We start from the raw sequence: 12,919 nt of genomic DNA on the forward strand, positions 1-12,919 counted from the left end.
AGGCCTCTGTTTGACCTATACTGCGGGTAGCAATATAGTGTTTGTACAACAGCGTACGTTGTTGGATTGTATTTGTAGGCAGTTTGAGAAGGAGCTGACGAGCTCGGACTTCTCCCCTGCCAACCCTGGGGGACGCTCCAGGGTGTTGAGGGGGCCCGATTTTTTTTGGAGCCCCTCATTTGTCCGAGGGATATATCTGTTTGTCCGTTCCAGAGGATCCCCTCGGCCCTGGACGGAACTTGTCCACCGTGGGGAAATCTCGAGGCTCCTCTGGGCCGGTGGAAATCTTGCTTTCGGTAGCCTACCGAAATCGCGCAGCGACCTTTTTGTTGATTGTCTTGTGCGTGCTGTTCATTGTCCTTGGTGTTTTCCTTGAGTCTAAAATGGGACAGACTGTCACAACCCCTCTGAGCCTTACTCTAGGCCACTGGAAAGATGTTCGGGCCCGAGTCAACAACTTATCCGTAGAGATCAAAAGGAGTAAATGGCATACTCTCTGCACTTCCGAATGGCCCACCTTCAAGGTCGGGTGGCCTGCAGAAGGAACCTTTTACATCAATATTATCTTGCAGGTCAAGGAGCAAATCTGCGATCAAGGACCTCAAGGCCATCCAGATCAAGTATCTTACATTTTAATATGGGAGAGTCTAGTCAAAGAGCCCCCTGCGTGGGTCTCTCCTTTTGTCCCTTCTAGCTCTCCCTCTGCTCTCCCCCCTCCCTCAAACCCTACCTCTCACCCAGTTCCCTCTGCTCCACCGGCGCCGGCTCCCCACCCCACACCGACTCCTACCGATTCCTCGAAATCCCCCACCTCTTCCTACCTATATCCTGTAGTCCCTACTGACCCTCCCTCGTCCAACAACGATTCCTCTTTGCGACGCTCTAGGCAGGTCCTCCCTCCCGAGGAATCCCCTTTAATAGACCTCCTAACCGAGGACCCTCCACCTTATCATCCTCCTAGGCCGGCATCCAGCCCCATGGGGGAATCAGATCATACATCTCCAATCGCTGGCAGAGTTAGAGGCCGGCAGAAACCAGAGCAAGGGGAGACTTCTAGGCTCCTTCCCTTGCGCCAAGGAGGGGAACCAGGGAGCCTCCAATATTGGCCCTTCTCTGCATCTGACTTATATAATTGGAAGTCTCATAACCCCTCCTTCTCACAGGATCCTGTGGCCCTAACCGCTTTAATTGAATCTATCTTAGTTACACATCAGCCTACTTGGGACGATTGCCAGCAGCTCTTGCAGGCTCTTCTCACTACAGAGGAGAGACAAAAGGTCTTTTTAGAGGCCAGAAAGAATGTCCCGGGGGATGACGGGAGGCCCACACAACTTCCTAATGTGATCGACGAAGCCTTCCCTCTGACTCGCCCTGACTGGGACTTCAACACACCTGCAGGTAGGACCCACCTACGTCTTTACCGCCAGTTACTCATAGCAGGCCTCCATAATGCTGGCCGACGCCCCACTAATTTGGCCCAGGTAAGACAGGTAACTCAAGGAAAGGAGGAATCTCCAACCGCCTTCCTTGAAAGGCTTAAGGAAGCTTATCGTAGGTATACACCTTTTGACCCAGATAGCGACGAACAGAGAGGAAATGTCTCCATGACATTCATCTGGCAGTCGGCTCCAGATATTAGGAACAAGTTACAGCGTTTGGAGAACCTCCAAGATTTCTCCTTGCAGGATTTATTAAAGGAGGCAGAAAAGATTTTTAATAAAAGAGAAACTCAGGAAGAAAAAGAGGAACGACTTAGGAAGTTGCAGGAGGAAAAAGAGGAAAAACTAAAGAAGGAAGCTGAGGAAAAGGAAGAAAAGCGAGAGCGTAAACCAAACAAGGAACTTAGTAAAATCTTGGCCGCCGTAGTGCAAGGCAGTCAGGGCTTAGAGATAGGGAAGTCAGAGAGGGAGGGAGACATAAGGAGACTCCGGATAGAACGGGACCAATGTGCCTATTGCAAGGAGAGAGGACATTGGGCCAAAAACTGTCCGAAAAATCCTAGGAGGAATGCTAAGCAAGTCACAAAACTTATGGCCTTGGATGAAGATTAGGGGTGTCAGGGTCAGGAGCCCCCCCCTGAACCCCGGGTAACCCTAACCGTTGGGGGGCAACCAATCACCTTCTTAGTAGATACAGGGGCTCAACACTCCGTTTTGACCAAGAACCTGGGGCCACTCAGCAACCGGATGGCCTGGGTTCAAGGAGCCACTGGAGGAAAGCAATATCGCTGGACTACGAACAGGAAAGTACACCTGGCCTCAGGTAAAGTTTCTCATTCATTTCTTCATGTCCCCGACTGCCCATACCCACTTCTGGGTAGAGACTTATTAACCAAACTCAAAGCCCAGATCCATTTTGAACCACAAGGGGCCACCGTAACCGGCCCTAATGGGACTCCTCTACATGTCCTCACCCTACAATTGGAAGAAGAATATAGACTGCACGAGAAGCCCTCTCAACCTCAGAGGGACATAAAGTCCTGGCTCACATCTTACCCGGATGCCTGGGCAGAAACAGGAGGAATGGGATTAGCTATCCAGCAGCCCCCCATTCACATACAGCTAAAAGCAACCGCCATTCCTGTCAATGTTAAACAGTACCCCATGTCCAACGAGGCCCATCAGGGCATCAAGCCGCACAAACGGCGGCTATTAGACCAGGGTATTTTGACCCCATGCCGGTCTCCTTGGAACACCCCTCTGTTGCCCGTCAAGAAACCCGGCACCAATGATTACCGGCCAGTTCAGGACCTCAGGGAGGTCAATAAGAGGGTAGAAGACATCCACCCTACGGTGCCCAACCCTTATAACTTACTCAGCACCCTGCCTCCAACCCATTCCTGGTACACCGTCTTGGACCTCAAGGATGCTTTCTTCTGTTTAAGACTGAGTCCGCAGAGCCAGCCTCTCTTTGCCTTTGAATGGAAAGACCCTAACTTGGGTATCTCAGGTCAGTTGACCTGGACTCGGTTACCGCAAGGGTTCAAGAACAGCCCAACGCTGTTCGACGAGACTCTTCACCAGGACTTGGCCGACTTTCGGGTAAGGCACCCCTCCCTGATCCTGCTCCAATACGTTGATGACATCCTGCTGGCAGCTGCCAACGAGGAAGACTGCCGAACAGATACTGGGGATCTCTTAATGACCCTAGGCCAATTGGGGTATAGGGCATCTGCCAAGAAGGCCCAGATTTGCCAGGTTAGGGTCACCTACCTGGGCTATGAACTATATGATGGACAACGGTGGCTAACGGCTGCAAGGAAGGAAACCATTTCTAACATTCCTGCGCCTCAAAACCATAGGCAATTGCGGGAGTTCCTAGGAACAGCGGGCTTTTGTAGACTATGGATCCCGGGATTCGCAGAGATAGCGGCCCCCTTATATCCATTGACTAAACAAGATACTCCTTTTGTTTGGACTGAACAACAGCAACAGGCGTTCGATCATATCAAACGAGCGCTCCTTAAATCTCCAGCATTGGGCCTGCCAGACATTACAAAGCCCTTTGACCTCTTTGTGGATGAAAAACAAGGCTTCGCTAAAGGGGTCTTGACCCAAAGACTCGGGCCTTGGAGACGCCCCGTTGCCTACCTCTCTAAGAAATTAGACCCCGTGGCGGCTGGCTGGCCACCATGCCTAAAGATGATTGCGGCAATTGCAGTCCTTATCAAAGACGCCACCAAACTGACACTGGGGCAGCCCCTAACCATACTAGCCCCACATACAGTGGAGTCTTTAATCAGACAACCACCGGACCGCTGGCTGTCAAAAACACCCGCCTGACCCATTACCAGTCCCTCCTCCCTGGACACGGACAGAATCCAGTTTGGGCCTGTAGTGACCCTTAACCCTGCAACCTTGCTGCCCACTCCGGGAGAGACACCACCATTACATGACTGTCACCAGATCCTTGCTGAGACTCAAGGGACAAGGCCCGACCTGACTGATCAGCCTATCAAGGATGCAGACCTGACCTGGTACACAGATGGCAGCAGCTATCTACAAGATGGAAAGCGATGGGCAGGGGCGGCCATCACGACTGACTCTCAGCTTATATGGGCCAGCGCGCTACCAGAAGGTACATCAGCACAACGGGCAGAGCTGATAGCTTTGACCCAGGCCCTCCAACTGGCAGAAGGTAAGAGCCTTAATATCTATACCGACAGCAGGTATGCTTTTGCCACTGCCCATGTCCATGGAGAGATCTATAGAAGAAGGGGACTACTCACCTCGGATGGAAAAGAAATCAAGAATAAAGCCGAGATATTAGCCTTATTAAAAGCCTTATTCCTTCCCAAAAAGCTGAGCATAATGCACTGCCCTGGCCACCAGAGAGGGGAGACCCCTGAGGCAAGGGGAAACCGCCTGGCCGATACGATGGCTAAACAGGCAGCCCTGGGACCCCAATTGCTAACTGTCACAATACTTACTGAGACAGAAGACATAGATGATGCCACCACTTGGAATTATGAGGAGGCCGATTTGGACTATGTACAAAAACTGGGAGCTGACTACAATCCAGCCCTCAATCGATGGGAATATAAAGGGAAAGCCGTAATGCCCATAAAAATGGCAAAGGAGCTGATAACTCACCTACATCGGCTAACCCACCTGAGTGCAAGCAAAATGAAGGCCCTCATGGAAAGGGCCAACTTAGAAAACCATTTCCCCAAACAAAATTTTCTTCTTCATCAAGCAGCTGCTAATTGTAGAGCCTGCGCTCAAGTCAATCCTGGAAAGACTGTTATTGGACCAGGTGTTCGGGCACGCGGACGGCGACCTGGCACACACTGGGAAGTTGACTTTACCGAGATTAAACCCGGCATGTATGGATATAAGTATCTCTTAGTATTTCTAGACACCTTTTCAGGATGGGCGGAAGCTTTTCCTACCAAAAAGGAGACAGCTACCATGGTTGCTAAGAAGCTATTAGAAGAAATATTCCCAAGGTATGGTATGCCTGAGGTGTTAGGGTCCGACAACGGGCCTGCCTTTGTCTCCCAGGTAAGTCAGTCGGTGGCCAAGCTACTGGGGATTGATTGGAAACTACATTGTGCTTATAGACCCCAGAGTTCAGGGCAGGTAGAGAGAATGAATAGAACCATCAAGGAGGTTTTGACCAAATTACTGCTTGAAACTGGCTCTAAAGATTGGGTATCGCTCCTACCTCTAGCGCTCTATCGGGCTAGGAACACCCCAGGGCCTCATGGCCTGACTCCCTTTGAGATTCTTTATGGTGCCCCACCCCCCCGCTGTCACATTCTTTGCCCCCGATATCTCCGCTCATGCCCCCTCCCCCTCTATACAGGCCCACCTGCAAGCTCTGCAGTTGGTGCAGCAGGAAGTCTGGAAACCCCTGGCAGCCGCCTACGAAGAAAAAACTCGACATCCCGCTAAAGCCACATCCCTATAAAATAGGAGACTCCGTCTGGGTTCGCAGACATCGAGCCACAAACCTTGAGCCCCGCTGGAAGGGACCCCACACCGTGCTCCTGACGACACCCACGGCACTGAAGGTTGACGGGATTGCAGCCTGGATCCACGCCTCCCACGTGAAAGCCGCGCGCCCGGAGGAGCAGACTGAACCCTTTCGGGACTCAGAATGGACCATCCAACGCTCTCCCCAAATCCACTAAAGATAAGACTCATGCGTCGCTAATCCTTCTCCTTGTTCACTCCTTCCTCCCCTTTGGGGACCATAGTCCACATGTCCCCAAACAATTAACCTGGCAGGTTTGGTCACAGATGGGAGAAGTTGTCTGGTCTAAAACGGGCTTACACGCACCCAATAACTGGTGGCCTAATCTTACTCCTGACTTCTGCCAGCTGGCAGCAGGCCTTGAAACTTGGGACATCCCAGATAAAAGTCCCAACGAGTTAAATGTCAACAATTCACGCTGTCCAAAGATGCGTGACTTTGGGTGTGCTTGTCCGAATGCCTGTTGCGAATTAGCCCACCATGACTTTTATGTCTGCCCTAAAGATGGCAGGAGTCGTGCCCAAGCCTACAAATGTGGAGGATATTTAGAATATTTTTTGTGCTGCATGGGGTTGTGAAACTACTGGGGACGCTTATTGGAACCCTACCTCATCCTGGGATCTCATAACCGTAAAACGAGGGTTCAAAAAAACATGGCAGCGAGGCAAATCTAATACAGCCTTTGCCTCTATATGCCCCAGTAGTGACACCGGGGGACCAATGAGTGCAGGACTATCACTCCCTTTAAACATAACATTTACCCCCTCAGGAAGACGATTTTTAGATTGGACTTCTGGACGTACCTGGGGTCTACGCTGGGTTCTATCTGGTAAGGATAGAGGCGTTGTTTTTAAAATAAAATTAAAAATAGAAGACCCCCAGATACACCCCGTAGGACCTAATTTAGTTTTACCAGACTCTAAACCCCCCGCGCCTGCCAGACCCCACCAGCCTACCAGACGCCCTCTTACAGTTAGCCCCCCAAAGCCTTCGGCCAGCCAAAGCTCTGTACAGACGTCCCCTGAATCAGAGGCCCTATCAGCCGGAACGGGGGACCGACTCTATAATTTAATCCAAGGAGTCTATACGGCCCTCAATTATTCTAACCCTGATTTTACAGAAGATTGTTGGCTCTGTTTGGTTTCAAACCCCCCCTACTATGAAGGGATAGCCATTAACGCTAACTATACCAACCACACAAGTCCCCCAAGGGCCTGCAATTCACAGGGGCATAGACTCACCCTTCCTGAAGTATCTGGTCAGGGACTATGCATAGGCCCCGTACCCAGCTCACATCAGGCGCTATGTAACACCACCATTTCAAAGATCCACCCCGGTAGCTATTATTTGGCAGCTCCCAATGGGACATATTGGGCTTGTAGCTCCGGCTTGACCCCTTGTATTGCTGCCCAAACCTTAAATATCATCACAGATTATTGCATATTAGTTCAACTCTGGCCCAGGGTAACGTACCACAGTTCGGGTTTTGTCCTTGACTTCTTTGAGCAGGGGCAAATGTTTCGATACCGGAGGGAGCCTATATCCATGACTATAGCCTTGCTATTGGGCATCGGGGGAATAGCAACAGGCATTGGAACAGGGACTTCCGCCTTAATTCAAGGTAATTGACTCATGCAGCTACAGGTTGCTATGAATGATGATTTAGAAGCCATAGAAAAATCAATCACAGCCTTGGAAAAATCCTTGACTTCCTTATAGGAGGTTGTACTACAGAACAGGAGAGGACTAGACCTTTTATTTCTGAAAGAAGGAGGATTATGTGCAGCCTTAAAAGAAGAATGCTGTTTCTATGCCGACCATACCGGGGTGGTCAGAGAAACAATGGACAAGCTAAGAGAAATATTAGCCCAGAGAAAAAAAGATTTTGAATCCCAGCAGGGCTGGTTTGAAAACGGGTTCACCCGTTCCCCGTGGTTTACAACCTTAGTATCCACCCTAATGGGGGCCCCTTATCATCTTATCACTGACTCTGTTATTTGGCCCCTGCATCATAAACAAGCTTGTCCAATTCACTAAAGACCGCTTCTCCATAGTTCAGACCATGGTACTGACACAACAATATCAACTTTCAAAACGGTCAGAGTCCCGGACAAGCCTAGAGCAGGAACAAGACGAATGGATATAAGATTCTATCCATGATAAAGAAAAAGGGGGGAATGAAAGACCCCTCTCCTAGACAAACCCCTCCCCTAGTAGATAGATAGGATAACTAACTGCTTGTTTGCTTTTCTGTAAACCGCTGGCTATTAGGTATGAAATTAGGTTAGGTTATTAATTGTGTGAATTGCTCTCTTACCTTTCTCTAGCCCCGTGGCTTATAGAAATAATAGAGACGCCATGATGACACTCCTCCCTTCCCCCAGGGTTGAATTCAATGTAACTGCTTTTTGCCTTTCTGTAACTACTTGGCTTTTAGGGCATGACACTTGACTCCTGTTTGAACAAGATACCCTCTCCTAATAGCAGGGGCATGGTCATGTAGGCAGGGGGCCACATAGTCACGTAGACAGGATGTCTTTCTGCTGAGTAGTAAGGTCTAACTTCCCCTCTTTGTTCCCCCTTCCCGCCGCTCTCTTTGCGCGCGTGGGTCCCTGGAGCCAACCCGCAAACTCCAAGTATGCCTTTTTCAAAAGTTCAAACTGTCCACCAATCAATTGCACCCCACCCAAAACTTGTTTGTACTTTCCTATAAAAGACCCTGATTCACTCCGGTCGGTGTGCTCTGTTAGCTGGAGCTGCCGACCACCCGCCGGTACCTGCGTGACAATAAACCTCTTGCTGTTTGCATCCAGTGGCAGTGTTGGATTCTTGGGTAAGGGGATCTGCGGGTCTTTCATTTGGAGGTCCCACCGAGATCATCGGACTCTTGCCCACGGATCCAACTGACTCCCACCGGGAGGTAAGCTGGCCAGCATTTAGAACTGTGTGTTTTTTTGTGTTTTTGTTTCCTGTCGGTATATTCTGGGAGGGTGTCTAACCCGTGTGAATCTGAAGAGTGCCTGATTGTATGAATGTGTTCATGCGGCTCCACGGCTTCGGCTACGGAGTTTGAGTGGGCTGCACCCTGATTCTCGCATTACGTCATACGGCATAACGGTCATCTACTCCTTGGAGTAGCCTGGTCCGGGGCTTATACGGATAGACCTTAGCCAAGACGTTTCTAAGCTCCTGCGAGGGACGCGAGCAGGACAGCGCCTGAAAGATCTCCCTCCCCTTGTCGGCAACATCGTACCGGGAAGGGAAACACTACCTTTGCCTCCTGTCTCGTGCTCCCGTGTTCCTGTTTGTCTCTAGTCTTGTGAGGCCTCTGTTTGACCTATACTGCGGGTAGCAATATAGTGTTTGTACAACAGCGTACGTTGTTGGATTGTATTTGTAGGCAGTTTGAGAAGGAGCTGACGAGCTCGGACTTCTCCCCTGCCAACCCTGGGGGACGCTCCAGGGTGTTGAGGGGCCCGATTTTTTGGAGCCCCTCATTTGTCCGAGGGATATATCTGTTTGTCCGTTCCAGAGGATCCCCTCGGCCCTGGACGGAACTTGTCCACCGTGGGGAAATCTCGAGGCTCCTCTGGGCCGGTGGAAATCTTGCTTTCGGTAGCCTACCGAAATCGCGCAGCGACCTTTTTGTTGATTGTCTTGTGCGTGCTGTTCATTGTCCTTGGTGTTTTCCTTGAGTCTAAAATGGGACAGACTGTCACAACCCCTCTGAGCCTTACTCTAGGCCACTGGAAAGATGTTCGGGCCCGAGTCAACAACTTATCCGTAGAGATCAAAAGGAGTAAATGGCATACTCTCTGCACTTCCGAATGGCCCACCTTCAAGGTCGGGTGGCCTGCAGAAGGAACCTTTTACATCAATATTATCTTGCAGGTCAAGGAGCAAATCTGCGATCAAGGACCTCAAGGCCATCCAGATCAAGTATCTTACATTTTAATATGGGAGAGTCTAGTCAAAGAGCCCCCTGCGTGGGTCTCTCCTTTTGTCCCTTCTAGCTCTCCCTCTGCTCTCCCCCCTCCCTCAAACCCTACCTCTCACCCAGTTCCCTCTGCTCCACCGGCGCCGGCTCCCCACCCCACACCGACTCCTACCGATTCCTCGAAATCCCCCACCTCTTCCTACCTATATCCTGTAGTCCCTACTGACCCTCCCTCGTCCAACAACGATTCCTCTTTGCGACGCTCTAGGCAGGTCCTCCCTCCCGAGGAATCCCCTTTAATAGACCTCCTAACCGAGGACCCTCCACCTTATCATCCTCCTAGGCCGGCATCCAGCCCCATGGGGGAATCAGATCATACATCTCCAATCGCTGGCAGAGTTAGAGGCCGGCAGAAACCAGAGCAAGGGGAGACTTCTAGGCTCCTTCCCTTGCGCCAAGGAGGGGAACCAGGGAGCCTCCAATATTGGCCCTTCTCTGCATCTGACTTATATAATTGGAAGTCTCATAACCCCTCCTTCTCACAGGATCCTGTGGCCCTAACCGCTTTAATTGAATCTATCTTAGTTACACATCAGCCTACTTGGGACGATTGCCAGCAGCTCTTGCAGGCTCTTCTCACTACAGAGGAGAGACAAAAGGTCTTTTTAGAGGCCAGAAAGAATGTCCCGGGGGATGACGGGAGGCCCACACAACTTCCTAATGTGATCGACGAAGCCTTCCCTCTGACTCGCCCTGACTGGGACTTCAACACACCTGCAGGTAGGACCCACCTACGTCTTTACCGCCAGTTACTCATAGCAGGCCTCCATAATGCTGGCCGACGCCCCACTAATTTGGCCCAGGTAAGACAGGTAACTCAAGGAAAGGAGGAATCTCCAACCGCCTTCCTTGAAAGGCTTAAGGAAGCTTATCGTAGGTATACACCTTTTGACCCAGATAGCGACGAACAGAGAGGAAATGTCTCCATGACATTCATCTGGCAGTCGGCTCCAGATATTAGGAACAAGTTACAGCGTTTGGAGAACCTCCAAGATTTCTCCTTGCAGGATTTATTAAAGGAGGCAGAAAAGATTTTTAATAAGAGAAACTCAGGAAGAAAAAGAGGAACGACTTAGGAAGTTGCAGGAGGAAAAAGAGGAAAAACTAAAGAAGGAAGCTGAGGAAAAGGAAGAAAAGCGAGAGCGTAAACCAAACAAGGAACTTAGTAAAATCTTGGCCGCCGTAGTGCAAGGCAGTCAGGGCTTAGAGATAGGGAAGTCAGAGAGGGAGGGAGACATAAGGAGACTCCGGATAGAACGGGACCAATGTGCCTATTGCAAGGAGAGAGGACATTGGGCCAAAAACTGTCCGAAAAATCCTAGGAGGAATGCTAAGCAAGTCACAAAACTTATGGCCTTGGATGAAGATTAGGGGTGTCAGGGTCAGGAGCCCCCCCCTGAACCCCGGGTAACCCTAACCGTTGGGGGGGCAACCAATCACCTTCTTAGTAGATACAGGGGCTCAACACTCCGTTTTGACCAAGAACCTGGGGCCACTCAGCAACCGGATGGCCTGGGTTCAAGGAGCCACTGGAGGAAAGCAATATCGCTGGACTACGAACAGGAAAGTACACCTGGCCTCAGGTAAAGTTTCTCATTCATTTCTTCATGTCCCCGACTGCCCATACCCACTTCTGGGTAGAGACTTATTAACCAAACTCAAAGCCCAGATCCATTTTGAACCACAAGGGGCCACCGTAACCGGCCCTAATGGGACTCCTCTACATGTCCTCACCCTACAATTGGAAGAAGAATATAGACTGCACGAGAAGCCCTCTCAACCTCAGAGGGACATAAAGTCCTGGCTCACATCTTACCCGGATGCCTGGGCAGAAACAGGAGGAATGGGATTAGCTATCCAGCAGCCCCCCATTCACATACAGCTAAAAGCAACCGCCATTCCTGTCAATGTTAAACAGTACCCCATGTCCAACGAGGCCCATCAGGGCATCAAGCCGCACAAACGGCGGCTATTAGACCAGGGTATTTTGACCCCATGCCGGTCTCCTTGGAACACCCCTCTGTTGCCCGTCAAGAAACCCGGCACCAATGATTACCGGCCAGTTCAGGACCTCAGGGAGGTCAATAAGAGGGTAGAAGACATCCACCCTACGGTGCCCAACCCTTATAACTTACTCAGCACCCTGCCTCCAACCCATTCCTGGTACACCGTCTTGGACCTCAAGGATGCTTTCTTCTGTTTAAGACTGAGTCCGCAGAGCCAGCCTCTCTTTGCCTTTGAATGGAAAGACCCTAACTTGGGTATCTCAGGTCAGTTGACCTGGACTCGGTTGGTTACCGCAAGGGTTCAAGAACAGCCCAACGCTGTTCGACGAGACTCTTCACCAGGACTTGGCCGACTTTCGGGTAAGGCACCCCTCCCTGATCCTGCTCCAATACGTTGATGACATCCTGCTGGCAGCTGCCAACGAGGAAGACTGCCGAACAGATACTGGGGATCTCTTAATGACCCTAGGCCAATTGGGGTATAGGGCATCTGCCAAGAAGGCCCAGATTTGCCAGGTTAGGGTCACCTACCTGGGCTATGAACTATATGATGGACAACGGTGGCTAACGGCTGCAAGGAAGGAAACCATTTCTAACATTCCTGCGCCTCAAAACCATAGGCAATTGCGGGAGTTCCTAGGAACAGCGGGCTTTTGTAGACTATGGATCCCGGGATTCGCAGAGATAGCGGCCCCCTTATATCCATTGACTAAACAAGATACTCCTTTTGTTTGGACTGAACAACAGCAACAGGCGTTCGATCATATCAAACGAGCGCTCCTTAAATCTCCAGCATTGGGCCTGCCAGACATTACAAAGCCCTTTGACCTCTTTGTGGATGAAAAACAAGGCTTCGCTAAAGGGGTCTTGACCCAAAGACTCGGGCCTTGGAGACGCCCCGTTGCCTACCTCTCTAAGAAATTAGACCCCGTGGCGGCTGGCTGGCCACCATGCCTAAAGATGATTGCGGCAATTGCAGTCCTTATCAAAGACGCCACCAAACTGACACTGGGGCAGCCCCTAACCATACTAGCCCCACATACAGTGGAGTCTTTAATCAGACAACCACCGGACCGCTGGCTGTCAAACACCCGCCTGACCCATTACCAGTCCCTCCTCCTGGACACGGACAGAATCCAGTTTGGGCCTGTAGTGACCCTTAACCCTGCAACCTTGCTGCCCACTCCGGGAGAGACACCACCATTACATGACTGTCACCAGATCCTTGCTGAGACTCAAGGGACAAGGCCCGACCTGACTGATCAGCCTATCAAGGATGCAGACCTGACCTGGTACACAGATGGCAGCAGCTATCTACAAGATGGAAAGCGATGGGCAGGGGCGGCCATCACGACTGACTCTCAGCTTATATGGGCCAGCGCGCTACCAGAAGGTACATCAGCACAACGGGCAGAGCTGATAGCTTTGACCCAGGCCC

At 50.9% G+C, this 12,919-nt stretch overlaps 2 protein-coding genes across 2 annotated transcripts; both read left to right on the plus strand.

Annotated features, from left to right (window-relative positions):
- The first annotated feature begins 287 nt into the window (after positions 1-287).
- LOC123394211 lies at positions 288-3,763 on the plus strand. The gene has a single exon (XM_045087974.1). It carries the CDS (start codon positions 384-386, stop codon positions 2,049-2,051), a length of 1,668 nt encoding a protein of 555 aa, XP_044943909.1. The 5' UTR covers positions 288-383; the 3' UTR covers positions 2,052-3,763.
- A 5,599-nt stretch (positions 3,764-9,362) lies between these two features.
- On the plus strand, positions 9,363-10,575 carry LOC123394213. Its single transcript, XM_045087977.1, has one exon. The coding sequence runs from the start codon at positions 9,775-9,777 to the stop codon at positions 10,549-10,551; it is 777 nt and encodes a 258-aa protein (XP_044943912.1). The 5' UTR covers positions 9,363-9,774; the 3' UTR covers positions 10,552-10,575.
- The last annotated feature ends 2,344 nt before the right edge of the window (positions 10,576-12,919 follow it).

The sequence above is a fragment of the Mustela putorius genome, unplaced genomic scaffold, assembly GCF_011764305.1.
Source record: "Mustela putorius furo isolate JIRA1106 unplaced genomic scaffold, ASM1176430v1.1 tig00001982_pilon_pilon_pilon, whole genome shotgun sequence".
Taxonomy (NCBI): domain Eukaryota; kingdom Metazoa; phylum Chordata; class Mammalia; order Carnivora; family Mustelidae; genus Mustela; species Mustela putorius.

Excerpts from the sequence above, each read along its gene's own strand:
- LOC123394211 (XM_045087974.1), top strand. The coding sequence starts at position 384 with ATGGGACAGACTGTCACAACCCCTCTGAGCCTTACTCTAGGCCACTGG.
- LOC123394213 (XM_045087977.1), top strand. The coding sequence starts at position 9,775 with ATGGGGGAATCAGATCATACATCTCCAATCGCTGGCAGAGTTAGAGGC.